Source organism: Scyliorhinus torazame, chromosome 18 (assembly GCF_047496885.1).
Source record: "Scyliorhinus torazame isolate Kashiwa2021f chromosome 18, sScyTor2.1, whole genome shotgun sequence".
NCBI classification, from domain to species: domain Eukaryota; kingdom Metazoa; phylum Chordata; class Chondrichthyes; order Carcharhiniformes; family Scyliorhinidae; genus Scyliorhinus; species Scyliorhinus torazame.
The window spans coordinates 161,069,987-161,090,199 of NC_092724.1; the positions used below are offsets into that span (position 1 = coordinate 161,069,987).

At 48.8% G+C, this 20,213-nt stretch overlaps 1 protein-coding gene across 4 annotated transcripts in view; it reads right to left on the reverse strand.

Moving 5' to 3' along the window:
• LOC140395696 (sodium-coupled monocarboxylate transporter 1-like) overlaps positions 1 to 20,213 on the reverse strand; it is a 342,990-nt gene that overhangs the window by 73,481 nt on the left and 249,296 nt on the right. For all 4 annotated transcript variants that reach the window (XM_072483773.1, XM_072483774.1, XM_072483772.1 and 1 more), the window contains exon 14: positions 10,110 to 10,312. In XM_072483773.1, coding sequence (XP_072339874.1) covers positions 10,110 to 10,312 — 203 coding nt within the window. The remainder of the gene's footprint in view (positions 1 to 10,109; positions 10,313 to 20,213) is intronic.

Consider the following 20,213-nt stretch of genomic DNA (forward strand, 5'->3'; position numbering starts at 1 on the left):
GATGAATACAGATCACAATCATGTCATGACAACCAACGCAAAACACTGCACCAAACTCACCCAAAAGACATTCAACCACTTTTGGGGTGAATCACACCCACAACATTTTGGACTCAACTGAAATGAAAATCACTTATTGTCACAAGTAGGCATCAAATGAAGTTACTGTGAAAAGCTCCCAGTCGCCACATTCCGGCGCCTGTTCGGGGAGGCTGGTACAGGAATTGAACCGTGCTGCTGGTCTGCCTTGGTCTGCTTTCAAAGCCAGCTCTTTAGCCCTGTGCTAAACCAGCCCCAGCTTTCTGTGACAGTGAATTCCACAGGTTGACCACTCTCTGGGTGAAGAAATTTCTCCTCATCTCAGCCCTAAATAGTTTAACCCTTATCTTTCGACTGTGATCCCTGGTTCCGGACTCCCCCACAATCGGGAGCATGCTTCCTGTATCTTCCCTGTCTAGTCCTGTTACAATTTTATAGGTGTCTATGTGATCCCCCTCATGCTACTAAACTCCAGCAAATATAATCCAAATCGACTCAATCTCTCTTCCTACGTCAGTCCTGCCAACCCAGGAACCAGTCTGGTAAATCTTCACCGCCCTCCCTCCAGAGCAAGAACATCCTTCCTCAGATAAGGGGACCAAAACTGCGCACAATATTCCAGGTGTGAAGGTACAAGTTTTCCCAAAGGTCAACAACCTTCAAGCTGTGTGTGTCGGGCTGGGAGGAACTGAAGAATTAAAGCTTAAGGTGGGAGCAGTTGTGATAAAACCGTCAGAGTCTGGACAGGAATCTGGGGCGAGATTCTCCGACCCCCCCGCCGGGGCGGAGAATCGCCGGGGGCTGGCGTGAATCCCACCCCCTCCGGTTGCCGAATTCGCCGGCACCGGAGATTTGGCGGGGGCGGGAATCGCGCCGCGCCGGTTGGCGGGCTCCCCCCCCCGCGATTCTCCGGCCCGAATGGGCCGAAGTCCTGCTGCTAGAATGCCTGTCCCGCCGGCGTGGATTGAACCACCTACCTTACCGGCGGGACAAGGCGGCGCGGGCGGGCTCCGGGGTCCTGGGGGGGGCGCGGGGCGATCTGGCCCCGGGGGTACCCCCACGGTGCCCTGGCCCGCGATCGGGGCCCACCGATCCGCGGGCGGGCCTGTGCCACGGGGGCACTCTTTCCCTTCCGCCTCCGCCACGATCTCCACCATGGCGGATGCGGAAGAGACTCCCTCCACAGCGCATGCGCGGGGATGCCGTGAGCGGCCGCTAACGCTCCCACGCATGTGCCGCCCGGCAATGTCATTTCCGCGCCAGCTGGCGGGGCGGAAATCAGTCCGGCGCGGGCCTAGCCCCTCAAGGTTAGGGCTCGGCCCCCCAAGGTGCGGAGGATTCCGCACCTTTGGGGTGGCGCAATGCCGGACTGATTAGTGCCGTTTTTGGCACCGGTCGGCGGACATCGCGCCGATACCAGAGAATTTCACCCGAGGCAACTAAAATCTACTAATTTCCAGGTGTACTGTTTCCACAGGGAGGTGAAAGCGCCATCTTGTGGTAATGACAGGCAGAAGTGCACCGATCTGAGCTTCCTGTGTATAGCACCATCTGGTGGCCAGCGAGAAGAACGGCACTGACCTGGAATTCCTAGGTGAAACTCCATCTGGTGGTCAAAGGACAGAATTGTGCCAACATGAGCCTCTCGAGTAAACCTATTTTCCAGAGACTGTAACAACAGACTGAAGACTCATCTCAGACCTACCCCTTTAATCCCTGTTTTATTTTATTCCTCGCCAACCCTTACCTGGTGATTATCTTGTGTGTGTCTGGGCTGAGGGTGGGACGGGACCTTGGGATTAGGTTGTCTGGTAAAAGGTTATCCTGTTATGTCCAAGTACGGGCATTGCCAAACTCAGGGGCGCGACCCGCGGGTGGGTCGTGGGCGGGTGTCAGGAGGATCGCGGAGCCGTCCGTCGCGGCACTCCCGATCGCACAAATCTTCGCGCAACAGCCGCAGCAGCCGCCTGTTAAAAACGCCGGCTGCAAGCGGCCTTCAAAATGGCCGCAAACATGTTAAAAAAAAGCGGCCGCACTGCGCATGCGTGCCAGATCATCGGCGCGTTGCGCAAAACTATGTACATGCGCGCCGATGATCGGGCACGCATGCACAGTGCGGCCGCTTTTTTAAAAAACGGTCGCAGCTTATTGTTTTACAAGTTCGGGGGGGGGGGTTTATTCATTTATTTTATTCATTTAATTTTAATTTTTTTCATTTATTTTATTCATTTTATTTTTATTTTCTTTTACAAGTTCGGGGGGGGTTTATTTGATAAAAGTTTACCGGAAAAAAATGTGGAACTTTGGACAGATGGAGACTCCATACTTTCCAACACCGGAAGGCTTCACCTTCATCCAACAGGTTCCATTGGAGGAGCGTGTATGAGGGCCAAAGGAAATCAAAACCATTTCCTCCATTTTTGTCAGCAGCAAACAAGGTAAGAGAAAATGGTGTGTCGCGCAGGTTGGCCAGCATGGGTCGCGAAGGCCAGCCGGCAGTGGTCGCGAAGGTCGGCCAGGTTGGGTCCCGAACGTTGGCCGGTTGGTAAAAATGGCTCCCCGGACAAAAAGTTTGAAGAACACTGTCCTAGTATGTTCATCTTTCCTCCTTTTTATTAATAAATAATTTGTTAATGTTTTATTTGTACATCTGGTATCTGCAATTCATTGGAGTAGTCACGGGTTAAAATCTTTGAAAAATACAAATTATTGGTTAATTCACTTCTGTTGGGACTCTAGGGTCTGTGGAGCTAGAATTGACCACTCGCCCAGGGTGTCGTAACACTACCAAAGTGGATAACCTCACATTTATTCACCATCAATGCGACCATCAATTCACCCAAAATCAGGAGTAGAAATAAACTGTGGCTTTAATCAACTAGAACAGTGCCTGCCTGCGACTGGTCTGCTAGTGAGAGCCGCCTACAGGGCTACTGCTCTTTATATCTCCCCTCAACGGGTGGAGCCGGGGCGGAGCCCACAAGGCACCAACATGATACATTACAGGTCATACCGTACAATGGTCCATAGGTGGAGCATACATGGGCAGCAGCGTGATACAGTTATATACATGGTGAATGGTTACTGCAAAACGTTCACCACATTCACCCTCTGTTAAAAAATGAAGTCCGGCAGGGGTGAAGAGTTCATAAGTTCAGCCTGTCCACGCACGGATCGTGCGCTGTGATCGCCGAAGCTCTAGTATCGCAGCTGGCCCTGGTGTCGAACTCATCCGTGCTGGCATGGGTAGTGAAGTCGCCGGTGTGGGCGCAGATGTGGACTCCGGGAGCGTGTCTTCTGGAGCTTCATTCCTGTAGATTGGTGATGGGGGAATGGAGGGTGGGAGGGGGTATGGGTGCCATGTAAGGGCGGGGGCGCTGGTCAGCGTAGGTTGGGCGGTGTAAGTTAGGGTGGCGGTGGTAGTGGAACCCACGGGTGCCAGGTCCCGACAGAGACCGTATCCTGTCGGCCGTCGGGGTATTCAATGTATGCGTACTGGGGGGTGGTGTGTAGGAGCTGGAGCCTCTCGACCAGGGGGTCGGACTTATGGCTCCTGACGTGTTTGCGGAGCAGGATGGGCCCCGGTGTCTTCAGCCAGGACGGAAGCGAGGCCCCGGAGGTGCATTTCCTGGGGAAACAAATAGGCGGTCATGAGGGTCTCGTTTGTGGCCGGAGTGCATCGGGGAGGACCTCCTGCCAGTGGGGGACTGGGAGATTCCTAGACCGTAGGGCCAGGAGGACGGTCTTTCAGACCGTCGCGTTCTCCCTCTCCACCTGCCCGTTTCCCCTGGAGTTATAACTGGTAGTCCTGCTCGAGGCGATGCCCTTACTGAGCAGGTACTGACGCAGTTCGTCGCTCATGAACGACGAGCCCCGGTCACTGTGAACGTACGTGGGGAAACCAAACAGGGTGAAGACACTATGTAGGGTTTTAATGATGGTAGCCACGGTCATGTCGGGCAAGTGATTGCAAAGGGGAAGCAGGAGAACTCAGCGATGATGTTGAGGAAATATGTGTTGCGGTTGGTGGAGGGGAGGGGCCCTTTGAAATCGATACTGAGGCGCTCAAAGGGCCGGGATGCCTTTACCAGGTGGGCTTTATCAGGTCGATAGAAGTGCGGCTTACACTCCGCACAGATTTGGCAGCCCCTGGTCATGGCTCTGACCTTCTCAGTGGAGTAGGGCAGGTTGCGGGCCTTGATGTAGTGGAGAAGCCGGGTGACCCCCGGGTGACAGAGGTCATCGTGGATAGCCCGTAGTCGGTCATCTTGCACGCTGGCGCATGTGCCGTGGGACAGGGCATCTGGGGGCTCGTTGAACTTCCCAGGATAATATACTATATCGTAGTTATAGGTGGAGAGTTCGATCCTCCACCTCAAGATCTTATCATTCTTGATCTTGCCCTGCAGCGTATTATCGAACATGAAGGCTACTGATCGTTGGTCGGTGACGAGGGTAAACCACCTACCAGCGAGGTAGTGCCTCCGGTGCCGCACGACTTCCACGATGGCTTGGGCTTCCTTTTCGACCGAGGAGTGTTGGATTTCGGAGGTGGTGAGGGTTCGTGAAAAAAATGCTACTGGCCTGCCTGATTGAGGGTAGCGGCGAGGGCGACCTCTGATGTGTCGCTCTCCACCTGGAAGGGGATGGACTCGTCCACCACGCGCATTGTGGCTTTGGCGATATCCGCCTTGATGCAGCTGAAGGCCTGGTGGGCCTCAGCCGCCAATGGGAAGATGGTGGCCTTGATTAGTGGGCAGGCTTTGTTCGCATAGTTGGGGACCCACTGGGTGTAATAAGAAAAGAACCCGAGGCACCTTTTCAGGGCCTTGGGGCAGTGGGGAAGGGGGAGTTGCAGGAGGGGGCGCATATGGTCGGGGTCGGGTCCTAGAACCCCGTTTTCCACGACGTAGCTGAGGATGGCTAGTCTGGTTGTGCGGAAAACGCAATTCTCCTTGTTGTAAGTGAGGTTAAAGGTTCGGGCGGTTTGGAGAAATCTCTGGAGGTTGGCATTGTGGTACTGCTGATCATGGCCGCAGATGGTGACGTTGTCCAAGTATGTGTCCAAGAAATGTGGCCCGCAGCTCGTACTGGTCCACCAGTCGGTCCATCGTTCTTTGGAAGACCGAGACCCCTTTCGTGACGCCAAAGGGGAACCGGAAGAAGTGGAAGAGGCGGCTGTCTGCCTCAAAAGCCGTGTAGTGGCGGTCCCCCGGGCGGATTGGGAGCTGGTGGTACGCAGACTTCAGATCCACCGTGGAGAACACCCGGTAGTGCGCGATCTGATTAACCATGTCTGCGATCTGGGGAAGGGGGTACGCATCGAGATGCATGTACCGGTTTATGGTTTGGCTGTAATCTACAACCATCCGGTTCTTTTCCCCGGTCCTGACGACCACCACCTGAGCTCTCCAGGGGCTGTTGCTGGCCTCGATGATTCCCTCCCGCAAGTGTCGCTGGACCTCAGACCTGATAAAAGTCCTGTCCTGGATGTTGTACCGCCTGCTTCTGGTGGCGACTGGTTTACAGTCGGCGGTGAGATTTGCGAAGAGCGGGGGAGGATCGACTTTTAGGGTCGCGAGGCTACATACGGTGAGTGAGGGTAGGGGCCCGCCAAACTTCAGAGTTAGGTTCCTGAGGTTACACTGGAAGTCTAGTCCCAACAAGAGAGGAGCGCAGAGGTCGGGGAGTACATATAATTTAAAGTTGGCGTACTCGGCGCCCTGTATTGCGAAGGTTGCGGTAGTGCACACCCGGATCTGCACCGAGTGAGACCCAGAAGCAAGGGAGATGGTTTGATGTGCTGGGAAGATTGGGAGCGAGCAGCGTCTTACCATGTCTGGATGAATGAAGCTCTCCATGCTCCCGGAGTCGAACAGGCAGGGCATTTCATGTCCATTTAACCGGACGGTCATCATGGAGCTCCGGAGGTGTTTGGGTCGCGACTGGTCAAGGGTGACCGCGCTGAGTTGCGGGTAGCCGGCGTGGTCGGAGGTGCTGGGCTTGCACGACTTCCAAGATGGCTGCCCCTGTCGGTCGCACGTGTCGGGCAGCATTGCAGATGTCGGTCGCACGTGTCGGGCGGTGAGGAAGATGCTGTCCAAGATGGCGGCCCCCATGAATCGCACGTGGTGGGCCGCGTGGGCGAGGATGGCCAAGCTGGCGACCCCCGTGGGTTGCCCACGTTGGGTGTGGTGGAAGATGGCTGCCCCACGGACAACACAAGGCCGATGACGTGTCCCGGGGGGGGGCGGAGCCGGCAGACACGCTGCCACACTGCGGGATCTGCGGGCCTGTGAGTCTGAGGGTCGGGCCTGCGATTTAGAGTTTTTGGACCTGGCCAGGCAAACTTTAGCAAAATGTCCTGGTCTTCCACAGTTGGCGTTCCGGGCCGGGCAGTGCTGCCTGGGGTGTTGATGCTGGCCGCAGAAATAACAGGGTAGGCCCCCATGGTGGGCGGGCAGCCGCGCGGCACAGGCCTAGGGTACTCGTTGGTCGGGGGTCCACGATGGGGTCGCGTGATCGGACGGGATCACATTAAGGCTTTGGAACGCTACTTCTAGAGAGGAGGCTAATTTTACTGTCTCTTCCAGGTCTAGGGCACCTTTTCTGAGTAGATGTTGTCTCACGTAGTTGGGCCTGACTCCAGCCACGTAGATGTCGTGGACGACGAGTTCCATATGTTGAGTGGCCGTAATGGCCTGGTAATTGCAACTTCGTGCAAGGACTTTGAGATCGCGTAGGTACTCTTCCAGCGATTCCCCGTGGTGCTGGCGGCGAGTAGTGAGGAGATGCCGCGCGTATACCTCGTTCACTGGCTTTACGTAGAGGCGCTGTAGCATCGCGAGGGCGTCTGCGTAAGTGGAGGCTTCCTCGAGTTGAACAGAGATTCGATGGCTCACCCGGGCGTGGAGGAGACTCAGCTTCTGTTCGTTGGTGACGGAAGGCGGCGAGGTAGGCATTGAAACAGCGGAGCCAGTGCGAAAAAATACTTTTTGCCTCCGCGGCCTCCTGATCGAGTTCCAGTCGGTCAGGTTTGAGGGCCAATTCCATAGTGGCGTTGTAATTGATTAAATTGATGCGACCATCAATTCACATGAAACCAGGAGTAGAAGTAAACTGTGGCTTTAATCAACTAGAACAGTGCCTGCCTGTGACTGGTCTGCTAGTGAGAGCCCCTACAGGGCTACTGCTCTTTATACCTCCCCTCAAGGGGTGGAGCCAGGGGCAGAGCCCACAAGGCACGAACATGATACATTACAGGTAATACCTTACAATGGTCTATAGGTGGAGCCCACATGGGCAGCAGCGTGATACAGTTATATACATGGTGAATGGTTACTGCAAAACGTTCACCACATACTGCATCTGTCATGCATTTGTCCACTCACTCTACTTTTCCAAATTACACTGAAGCATAGTATCACAGAATCCCTACAGTGCAGAAGGAGGCCACTTGGCCCATTGAGTCTGCACCGATCCTTCGAAAGAACACCCTACCCAGGACCATTCCCCGCCCTAACCCCATAACCCCACCTAACTGTTGGACACTAAGGGGCAACTTAGCATAGCCAATCCACCTAGCCTGCATGTCTTAGGACTGTGGGAGGAAACTGGAGCACCCGGAGGAAACCCACGCAGACATAGGGAGAATATGCAAACTCCACACAGCCACCCAAGGTCGGAATCGAACTCGGGTCCCCGCCGCTGTGAGACAGCAGAGCTAGCCACTGTGCCACCGTGCTGCCCATCTCTGTCTCCTCCTCACAGCTCACCCTCCCACCAGCTTTGTGTCAATTTTGGGGATCATTTAGTTCCCTCATTATAATCATTAATATGCATTCTGATTAGCTGGGGTTCTAGCATTCATCCCTGAGGTCCCACTAGTCACTGCCTGCCATTCGGAAAAAGACCCATGTATTCCTACTTTTTATTTCCTGTCTGCCAACTAGTTTTCTATCCATCTCAATACACTATCTCCAATCTCATGCGCTTTAATTTTACATGCTAATCTCTTATGTGGAACTTTGTCAAAACCCATCTGAAAGTTCAAATAAACCACATTCATTGGCTCCCCCTCATCAACTTTATTCATTACATCCTCGAAGAATTCCAGTAGATTTGTCAAGCATGATTTCCCATGCTGACTCTGTCCGATCCTGCCACTGTTTTCTAAGTACACTGCTATTAAATCTTTTAAAATGGACTCTAACATGTTCCCCATTACTGATGTCAATTCCCTGTTTTCTTTCTTCCTCTGTTTCCAAAAAGTGGGGTTACGTTAGCTACCCTCCAATGTGTAGGAATTGTTTCAGAGTCTTTCGAATCTTGGAAAATGAACACCAATGCATCCACTATTTCTAGGGCCACTTCCTTAAGTACTCTGGGATATAGTTTATCAGGGCCTGGGGATTTATCGGCCTTCAATCTCATAATTTTCCCCAACACCATTTCCCTACTAATACTGATTTCCTTCAGTTCTTCCCTTGCTAAACTCTGTGTTCCCCAACATTTCTGGTACGTTATTTGTGTCCTCCTTTGTGAAGACAGAACCAAAGTATGTCTTTGGTTGGTCTACAATTTCTTTGTTTCCCATTATAAATTCCCTGTTTCTGACTGTAAGGAACTTCCATTTGTCTTCAGCAATCTTTTTCTCTTCACATACCTATTGAAGCTTTCACAGTCAGTTTTTATGTTCCCCCCAAGCTTACTCTTGTACTCTATTTTCCCCTTCTTAATCAATCCCTTGTCCTTCCTTGCCTAATTCTAAGCTGCTCCCAATCCTCAGGTTTGCTGCTTTTTCTGGCCAAATGATATGCCTCTTCCTTGGATCTACCACTATCACAAATGTCCCTTGTGAGCCATAGTTTGGCCACCTTTCCCATTTTATTTTTATGCCAGGCAAGAATGAATAATTGTTTGATCTTTGAATGTTTGCCATTGCCTATTCCCCGCCATCCCTTTAAGTAACGTTTCCCAGTCCATCATAGCCAACTAATGTCTCGTTCCATTGTAGTTTCCTTTATTTAGATTCTGGACCCTAGTTTCAGAATCAATTACATCACTCTCTATCTTGATGAAGAAATCATCATCTTATCGTTGTTCATCCTAAAAGAGCCTCACACAATAATATTGCCAATTATTCCTTTCTCATTATCCAATTACCCAGTCTAGGATGATCTGTTCTCTGGTTAGTTCCACATCGTATTGGTCCCAAAAACCATCCCGTACACACTCCAAGAATTCCACCTCTACGGTATTGTTACTAATTTGATTTGCCCAATCTATAGGTAAGTGTCTCCTAATAATATAATGAAATTTTTTAATTCCATTTCTACCCAAATGAAGATTGGAACAGGAGGTTATTCAGCCCTCGATCCAGTTCCACCATCTAATCAGATTATGGGTGAACTTTACCTCAACTCCAGAACCCTTCCTATCAAAGAATATAGGAAGCAGTTGGGAAAATGGAGTTGAAGCTGAGTTTATGTGGTCTCCTCCTGCTCCTATTTCTCATGTTCTTACAGAATTAAAAACTATCGATGTTGGCCTTCAAAATTTCAATTGTTCCAATATCCACAACCTTTTGCGGGAAGAACTTCCCAGATTTCCACTGCTATTTCTGTGAAAAAATGCTTCCTGATCTCACTCCTACATGATTATGTTCTACTTTTAATATTATATTACTTGTTCTTGATTGTCCCTTCAAAGTATTTTTTTGTATCTATCTTATCAATTCCTTTTGTCATTTTAAAGACCCTTGTTAGATCACCCCTCAACCTTCTAACTCAAGGAAATGCAAACACACTTTAAGCAGCTTGTATTCATAATTTATTTCTTTGAGCCCTGGAGCTGGTGAATACACACTGTTTACTGAATACATTATTGAGATTTGTGAAATTTTATGATTTATATTCCAGCACAGCTTCCAGTTATGAAGCACTGATGTCATTTTTGTAGTGTCAGAGGGATAAACTATCCTGAATTAGGTGGCTAGCAAACACATGGGCAATTGCAAAATTACAGGTGTAATTGCAATAACACAGTTCAATGTCAATTTAATGACTTACCTTTCTTCCTGCTTTGCTGATGTTATGATGGTTAGCAGCGATGTTACATTCATGGGGGTTGAGGTGGTGGAATTTAACTCCAGACAACCTGATGTTGATGTTGCAAGTAACCTTGTAAATTTATCACTGGGAGGATAGATTTGAGCAGCAATCCCTACCCACATGGCAAGAGCCAATCCAACAAAGAAACCTACAAATGCACCCTGGCAGAGATGAAATAAGTAAAAAAAACAATTAATACCTGTCTGATAAATTGCACAGCGGAGGTGAAACAAGAGAATTTTAACCCATTCAAAACCCATCCACCAACATGGAGTTAAAAATTCCTGGACTTCTAAGTGTGGTAGAATGGGACTGCTCCCATCCTTATTCACAGTTGGAGATTACATCCCAAATCCTTGGGTCGGGGTTGTCCACTGTGGGTGTTAGAAGCTGCATGCGGGGGCGGGCGGGGGACCCTCCCATGTTGTGTTTGCGCTGGGGCAAGGTCGGGTTTTTACTTGTGGGCCTCGGTGATCAGGACGTCATTTCTCTCGCATCCAATGGGGAGTTCCGGCAAGCAGAGCTCCTCGTTGTAAAAAAAAAATGGGGCTATGTGAGGCCTCGGCCGCACGTTCCCCGTTCGGGCCCCTTATTCAACACGTGTAGTGTTGAATAGCCACGTGTTTCTCAGCATTGCGAGTACCGGGAAACACTCAGCTAAACACGCTCGCTAGGGAACTTTGTTTCCTTTTGGGAAGATCGCACCCATAGTACTTTTTTCAATCAAGTGTTCAGCTCCCACAGGAGCCACTTTGAATAGACAAGGCAATCAATAAGGGATAATCAGAATATGAGAGTAAACTAAGTAAAATATAAAAACAGATTGTAAGAACTTTTAAAAATGAGGAGATGAGCTAAGGTAAAAGGGCCAGGAGAAATTATCATGGGGAATCAGAAAATAGTTGAGATATTGAACAAATATTTTGCATCTGTTTCACAATAGAAGATGCAAATTACATACCAGAAATAGAAAGTAACCAGAAGCTAATAACAGTGTAGTTGCAAATAAGCGTCGCTCATGTCGAGCGTGGTGAACCTCGATCCATCAGCTACCATAGCCTATAGATCCTCTACGCTGGGCAGCAGGTAATGGTCTAATCAAGAAGCTGTGTTCTCTGTTAATTTGTAATTGCCACAAAGGCGAATCAACCGATCTGGCTTCAGCATCAGGACCACGGGCGCCGCCCAGTCGGTGAAGCGCATCAGCCAGATGTATCCCAAACTTTCCAACCGCCGAAGCTCAGTCTTGACCTTCCCGATGATGGCTTAAGGGGGGCTGGGTGAGCCCAAAATATATCGGGGTTGGGCCTCCGGGTACCGAGGCCTGGCCAGAAAACTTTGGGGAATTTGAACACCAAGTATAAGCCTCGTCCCCACTTGAAGGACAAATTGCCAATCAATCTTCAAATGGCGCAGCCAATCGCGGCCCAACAAGCTAAGGCCATCGCCCTGCCCCACGATGAGGGAAAGGTGCAGTTATGGACTGTCATAAACCACTGGAGCGAGTGTAGACCCCACTATATTCAAATGTCCACCCGTATACGTGGCCAACCAAGCTGCCGTGCCAGGGTACTCACACCTTGCTTGATCTAGTCAAAGGTGCGTTGCGTCACGACCGAAACAGCTGCTCTTGTGTCCAACTCCATCCAGAGTAAATGTCCATTGACCTGCACAGGAATCTGGATCGGGGCTATACAGGACATCGACACACAATTGGGATGTATCTCGGCCTCATCCTCCGCACTTCTGGGTCACCCAAACGCAAGGCTTTACCACAGGGTCGACGACTACCACGACCAGGACTTTGGATTGGATTGGATTTGTTTATTGTCACGTGCACCGAGGTACAGTGAAAAGTATTTTTCTGAGCAGCTCAAACAGATCATTTAGTATATGAAAAGAAAAGAAATACATAATAGGGCAACACAAGGTATAACTAACACAAGGACACCTGGAGCCAGGCTCTCTTGTTGCCGATGGTTACGTCTGGTCCGACATCTGCCCGTTATGCAGGGAGCGGAATCGGTGTGCGGCGTGGGGCCTGGCCCTTGGACCAAAGGAATCACATGCGGCACTCCATTCGAGCCATAGAGGAACCACATGGGGGGCAGTGGCAGACAACATTCACCTCCATACCCTGTAACTTCTGAAAGTCCCTTGCCTCACTCTCTTGGGAAAGGGAGATTTGCAGCGCCTTTTGAAACGTGAAGGAACTTTCGCCCAGAAGTTTTGAGTTTCATTGTTGTTTACTTTTGTGAGGGCCACGAAGAATCCAGCACGAGTTTTAAGGATACAAAGAAATAACATTTATTTACAATAACATATATATACAACAGCAGCAGCAACTTCGCTTGCTGCTCACTCCTTCCTGGCTGGTTCCAAACTGGCCAGCTTTATTTATACAAGGAGTCTGCTAATGATTTCTCCGCCCCCCTCATTGGGGAAGCTCAAACTCCCACAGGATTGTGGGATTGTCATTAGTCCCCAGCCAATGGCAAGCAGGCAGGTTATAACATTTACCCTGCAGACCAGATGGCCACAGAGCATATCTGCTAAACAGTACCATACTCACAGTTTTTGGCAATTTTCCGAAGTCTTGAAAGAAACTCTGCAACATACTCCACCGTATTGAACCTTTATTGCTGAACAATGATAGACGGGGTTGGGTTGAAATGCTGACCAACCAAGACAACGAGCATCATGTTGGGTGCCGGGGGAAACATGAGGCCCCGGATCACTCCGAACACATGCGCTCCACAGGCCGTCAACAGAATTACGGGCTAGTCCTCGTTTTCTGTATTGGCTCTGAAGAGGTATCGCAATCGCTCTGTGTACTGATTCCAGGTCTCCATACTGGGATCAAAAGCATCCAAACAAAGTGACCGTTAATCACCCAACTTCGCACCATGGTCCAGAGGAAAAGACCCTCCAGCCAGAGGAAACAACTGCTCTGTTAAGACTTGTAGAAATTTTGTGTGCTTCAATTGGATCGCCTTTCATTCTAAAACATTATGGAGAATATAGGCCCAGTCTCTTCCATGCTCCTCAGAGGAAAATCATGCCATCCCAAGGATCTGTCTGAAAAACCTTTGTTGCACTCCCTCAATGGCATGTATGTCCTTCCTTAATAAGGAGATCGAAACTGCAAATAATACTCCAGATGTGGTCTCACCAAGTCTATACAATTGCAGCAAGACTTCTTTACTACTGTACTCAAATCCTCTTGCAATGAAAGCCAACAGAGGGCAGTAGAGCGGAGCTGCTGATTGGCCATTGCAGGGGAAATTTGCATACATCCGTGTGCTCACCCTAACTTGGAGGCGTACCTGAACAAGAGACCCTAGCTGTTCAAGTGAAGACAAGCATCCAGCAGAGGGCAGTAGAGCAGGGCTGTTGATTGGCCATTGCAGGGGAAATTTGCATACGTCCGTGTGCTCACCCTAACTTGGAGGCGTACCTGAACAAGAGACCCTAGCTGAAGACAAGCATCCAGCAGAGGGCAGTAGAGCAGAGCTGCTGATTGGCCGTTGCAGGGGAAATTTGCATACGTCCGTGTGCTCACCCTAACTTGGAGGTGGTTTATGGAGGAGCTCTTGTCAAGTGACACTTAAACCCAAAACACTTCTTCAGTGTTTCCCTCCCTACCCCCTCCTCTAACCAAAAAAAACCCAACTGCTGTAAGGATCAAGAGGAAGGCTCGAGGGCAGGTAGAAGTGGAAAGTTGAACCGTGACGTCACAGCCTGCAGGTAAGGGATGGGCTGGTGACTGGTAAGTAGTTTTTATTTATTTTCCCTCAGGTGTTATCGTGCGGGGCGCAGAGGTTGCTGAGTGAGTGCTTGCTGAGAAGGGGAGTGAATAACACGTAAGCTCTTTCTTTCTTTTTTATCTAGCGGGGATGTCAGGGAAGGTAGTGCAATGTTCCTCCTGCAGAATGTTTGAGGTGAGGGACGCCGTCAGTGTCCTTGCTGATTTCATCTATGGGAAGTGCACCCATCTCCAGCTCCTCAGAAACCGCGTTAGGGAACTGGAGCTGGAGTTGGATGAACTTCGGATCATTCGGGAGGCAGAGTTGGTCATAGATTGAAGCTTCAGGGATGTAGTTACTCCGAAGAATAAAGATAGATGGGTGACGGTGAGAGGGGCTGGGAGGAAGCATTCAGTACAGGGATCCCCTGTGGCCGTTCCCCTTAGTAACAAGTATACCGCTTTGGATACTGTTGGGGGGGGGGACTTACCAGGGTTAAGCCATGGGGTACAGGTCTCTGGCACAGAGTCTGTCCCTGTTGCTCAGAAGGGAAGGGGGGAGAGGAGTAGAGCATTAGTCATTGGGGACTCCATAGTTAGGGGGATAGATAGGAGATTCTGTGGGAACGAGAGAGACTCACGGTTGGTGTGTTGCCTCCCAGGTGCCAGGGTGCGTGATGTCTCGGATCGTGTTTTCGGGATCCTTAAGGGGGAGGGGGAGCAGCCCCAAGTCGTGGTCCACATAGGTACCAACGACAGAGGTAGGAAAAGGGATGGGGATGTAAGGCAGGAATTCAGGGAGCTAGGGTGGAAACTTAGATCTAGGACAAACAGAGTTATTATCTCTGGGTTGTTATCCGTGCCACGTGATAGCGAGACGAGGAATAGGGAGAGAGAGGAGTTAAATACGTGGCTACAGGGATGGTGCAGGAGGGAGGGTTTCAGATTTCTGGATAATTGGGGCTCATTCTGGGGTCGGTGGAACCTCTACAAATGGGATGGTCTGCACCTGGACCAGAGGGGTACCAATATTCTGGGGGGTAAATTTGCTAATGCTCTTCGGGAGGGTTTAAACTAGTTCAGCAGGGGCTTGGGAACCTGAATTGTAGCTCCAGTATACAGGAGGTTGGGAGTAGTGAGGTCATGAGTAGGGTTTCAAAGTTGCAGGAGTGTACCGGCAGGCAGGAAGGTGGTTTAAAGTGTGTCTTCTTCAATGCCAGGAGCATCCGGAATAAGGTGGGTGAACTTGCGGCATGGGTTGGTACCTGGGACTTCGATGTTGTGGCCATTTCGGAGACATGGATAGAGCAGGGACAGGAATAGTTGTTGCAGGTGCCGGGATTTAGATATTTCAGTAAGCTCAGGGAAGGTGGTAAAAGAGGGGGAGGGCTGGCATTGTTAGTCAAGGACAGTATTACGGTGGCAGAAAGGACGTTTGATGAGGACTCGTCTACTGAGGTAGTATGGGCTGAGGTTAGAAACAGGAAAGGAGAGGTCATCCTATTAGGGGTTTTCTATAGGCCTCCGAAAAGTTCCAGAGATGTAGAGGAGAGGATTGCAAAGATGATTCTGGATAGGAGCGAAAGCAACAGGGTATTTGTTATGGGGGACTTTAACTTTCCTATTATTGACTGGAAACGCTATAGTTCGAGTACATTAGATGGGTCTGTTTTTGTCCAATGTGTGCAGGAGGGTTTCCTGACACAGTATGTAGATAGGCCAACGAGAGGCGAGGCCATATTGGATTTGGTACTGGGTAATGAACCAGGACAAGTGTTAGATTTGGAGGTAGGTGAGCACTTTGGTGATAGTGACCACAATTCGATTACGTTTACTTTAGTGATGGAAAGGGATAGGTATATACCGCAGGGCAAGAGCTATATCTGGGGGAAAGGCAATTATGATGCGATGAGGCAAGACTTAGGATACATCGGATGGAGAGGAAAATTGCAGGGGATGGGCACAATGGAAATGTGGAGCTTGTTCAAGGAACAGCTACTGCGTGTCCTTGATAAATATGTACCTATCAGGCAGGGAGGAAGTGGTCGACTGAGGGAACCGTGGTTTACTAAAGCAGTCGAAACACTTGTCAAGAGGAAGAAGGAAACTTATGTAAAGATGAGACATGAAGGTTCAGTTCGGGCGCTCGAGAGTTACAAGTTAGCTAGGAAGGACCTAACGACAGAGCTAAGAAGAGCCAGGAGGGGACATGAGAAGTCTTTGGCAGGTAGGATCAAGGATAACCCTAAAGCTTTCTATAGATATGTCAGGAATAAAAGACTGCCTAGGGTAAGAGTAGGGCCAGTCAAGGACAGTAGTGGAAAGTTGTGCTTGGAGTCCGAGGAGATAGGAGAAGTGCTAAATGAATATTTTTCGTCAGTATTCACACAGGAAAAAGACAATGTTGTCGAGGAGAATACTGAGATTCAGGCTACTAGACTAGAAGGGCTTGAGGTTGATAAGGAGAAGGTGTTCGCAATTCTGGAAAGTGTGAAAATAGATAAGTCACCTGGGCCGGATGAGATTTATCCTAGGATTCTCTGGGAAACTAGGGAGGAGATTGCTGAGCCTTTGGCCTTGATCTTTAAGTCATCTTTGTCTACAGGAATAGTGCCAGAAGACTGGAGGATAGCAAACGTTGTCCCCTTGTACAAGAAGGGGAGTAGAGATAACTCCGGTAACTAGAGACCAGTGAGCCTTAATTCTGTTGTGGGAAAAATCTTGGAAAGGTTTATAAGAGATAGCATGTATATCATCTGGAAAGGAATAATTTGATTCGAGATAGTCAACACGGTTTTGTGAAGGGTAGGTCGTGCCTCACAAACCTTATAGAGTTCTTTGAGAAGGTGACCAAACAGGTGGATGAGGGTAAAGCAGTTGAGGTGGTGTATATGGATTTCAGTAAAGCGTTTGATAAGGTTCCCCATGGTAGGCTACTGCAGAAAATACGGAGGCATGGGATTCAGGGTGATTTAGCAGTTTGGATCAGAAATTGGCTAGCTGGAAGAAGACAAAGGGTGGTGGTTGATGGGATATGTTCAGACTGGAGTCCAGTTACTCGTGGTGTACCACAAGGATCTGTTTTGGGGCCACTGCTGTTTGTCATTTGTATAAATGACCTGGAGGAGGGCGTAGAAGGATGGGTGAGTAAATTTGCAGATGACACTAAAGTCGGTGGAGTTGTGGACAGTGCGGAAGGATGTTACAAGTTACAGAGGGACATAGATAAGCTGCAGCGCTGGGCTGAGAGGTGGCAAATGGAGTTTAATGCAGAAAAGTGTGAGGTGATTCACTTTGGAAGGAATAACAGGAAGACTGAGTACTGGGCTAATGGTAAGATTCTTGGCAGTGTGGATGAGCAGAGAGATCTCGGTGTCCATGTACATAGATCCCTGAAAGTTGCCACCCAGGTTGAGAGGGTTGTTAAGAAGGCGTACGGTGTGTTAGCTTTTATTGGTAGAGGGATTGAGTTTAGGAGCCATGAGGTCATGTTGCAGCTATACAACACTGGTGCGGCCGCATTTGGAGTATTGCGTGCAATTCTGGTCGCCGCATTATAGGAAGGATGTGGAAGCATTGGAAAGGGTGCAGAGGAGATTTACCAGAATGTTGCCTGGTATGGAGGGAAGATCTTATGAGGAAAGGCTGAGGGACTTGAGGCTGTTTTCGTTAGAGAGAAGAAGGTTAAGAGGTGACTTAATTGAGGCATACAAGATGATCATTGGATTGGATAGAGTGGACAGTGAGAGCCTTTTTCCTCGGATGGTGATGTCTAGCACGAGGGGACATACCTTTAAATTGAGGGGAGATAGATATAAGACAGATGTCAGAGGTAGGTTCTTTACTCAGAGAGTAGTAAGGGCATGGAATGCCCTGCCTGCAACTGTAGTGGACTCACCAACACTAAGGACATTCAAATGGTCATTGGATAGACATATGGACAATAAGGGAATAGTGTAGATGGGCTTTAGAGTGGTTTCACAGGTCGGCGCAACATCGAGGGCCGAAGGGCCTGTACTGCGCTGTAATGTTCTATGTTCTATGTTCTATACCATTTGCCTTCCTAATGGTTTGCTGCACCTGCATGTTAGCTTTCAGTGACTTATAAATAAGGACACTCGGGTTCCTTTGGACATCAACACTTCCCATTCTCTCAGAATTTACAAAATACATTGCACTTGTTTTTCCTACCAAAGTGGATAACTTCACAATTTTCCACAATATATTCCATTTGCAATCTTCTCACCGATTCACTGAGCCTGTCTAAATCACCTTGTGATGAGGAGGAATTTTTTCACTCATAGAGTGGTGAATCTTTGGAATTCTCCACCTCAGCGGGCTATGGAAGCTCAATCATTGAGTATGTTCATGACAGAAATTGATGAATTTCTGGACACTAATAACTTCATGGAATATGGGGAATAAGAACATTAGAATATACAAACTAGGAGCAGGAGTAGACAATTCAGCCCCTTAAGCTTGCTCTGCCATTCAATACAATCATGGCTGATCTCATTTCGGCCTCATCTCCACTTTTCTCACAGATCTAGTAACCCGCTCTAGTAACCCTTCATCCCGCTACTAATAAAAAACCTATCTCCTCCTTAAATTTAATGTTCCGGCATGCGCTGCACTTTTGGATAAAGAATTTCACAGATTCACAACCCTTTGAGTGAACTAATTCTGCCTCATTTCTGTTATAAATCTGCCGCCACTCATCCTAAAACTATGGCCTCTCATTCTAGAATATCCAATAAGGGGAAACATCGGCTCTGTGTCTTTCACAATACCTCAAATAGATCTCATCTCATTCTTCTAAACTCCAGCCAGTTTAGGCCTAAACCACTCAACCTGTCTTCATAAGACAAGTCCTTCATCCCTGGAATCAATCTAACGAACCTTCTCTCAACCGGCTCTAATTCATTTATATCCTTCCTCAAGTAAGAGGAACAGAACTGTGCACAGTACTCCAGATGCAGTCCACCAATGTCCTATACATTGCAACAGCACCTCCCTACTGTTATACTCAATTCCATTAGCAATGAATACCAAAATTCCATTTGCTTTCCTTATTATCTGCTGCATCTGCATATTAACCTTCTGCAATTCATGCACGATGACACCCGGATCTCCCTACCGAATCATTTTTAAGTTTCTCTCCCTTTACTGGCTGGTTTAGCACAGTAGGCTAAACAGCTGGCTTGTAATGCAGAACAAGGCCAGCAGCGCGGGTTCAATTCCCGTACCAGCCTCCCTGAACAGGCGCCGGAATGTGGCGACTGGGGGCTTTTCATTGAAGCCTACTTGTGACAATAAGCAATTATTATTATTATTATTTGATAATAAGTTGCTATTTTATTCTGCCAACCGAAATGGATAACCTCACACGTATCCATGTTAAATTCCATCTGCCAAATTTTGGCCCACTCACTTAACATATCCATATCCATTTGTAAATGTATTCTTTCCTTATTACAACTTGCTTTCCCACCTATTTTATTGTCATCTGCAAATTTGGCTATAGTACCTTCTATTCCTACATCCAAGTCATTAATATAGATTATAAACACTCCAAGCCTGTGCTGATCATGATGCCCTGACTAAAAATAAACCTTCTGCCCTTACTCGGTCCATATCCCTCTATTTCCTCCCTATTCACGGTAGCACAGTGGTTGCACAGTGGTAGCACAGGGATCTGGGTTCCATTCCATCTTGCGTCACTGTCTGTGCGGAGTCTGCACATTCTCCCCAAGTCCCCATGTCTGCATGGGTTTCCTCCAGGTGCTCCGGTTTCCTCCCACAAGTCCCGAAGGACGTGCTTGTTGGGTGAATTGGACATTCTGAATTCTCGCTCAGTGTACCTGAACAGGTAGTGGCGATGAGGAGATTTTCACAGTAACTTCATTGCAGTGTTAATGTACACCTACTTGTGACACTAATAAAGATTTATTATTATCATGTACCATCCAAATGTCTCTTGCTTCCACCACATCCTCTGCCAGCACGTTCCAGGCACCCACCACTCTGCATGAAAAACGTACCCTGCACATCTCCCTTAAACTTTTCCTCTTGAACCTGTGCCCCTTGTAATTGTCACTTCCACCATTGGAAAAAGCCTCTGACTATCCACCTGGTCTGTGCCTCTCATAATTTTGTAGACCTCTATCAGGTATCCTCTTAGCCTCCGTCTATCCAGTGAAAACAATCCTAGCTTATTCAAACTCTTCTCATAGCCAACACCCTCTAGACCAGGCAACATCCTGGTGAACCTTCTTTGCACTTTCTCCAAAGCTTCCACGTCCTTCTGATAATGTGGT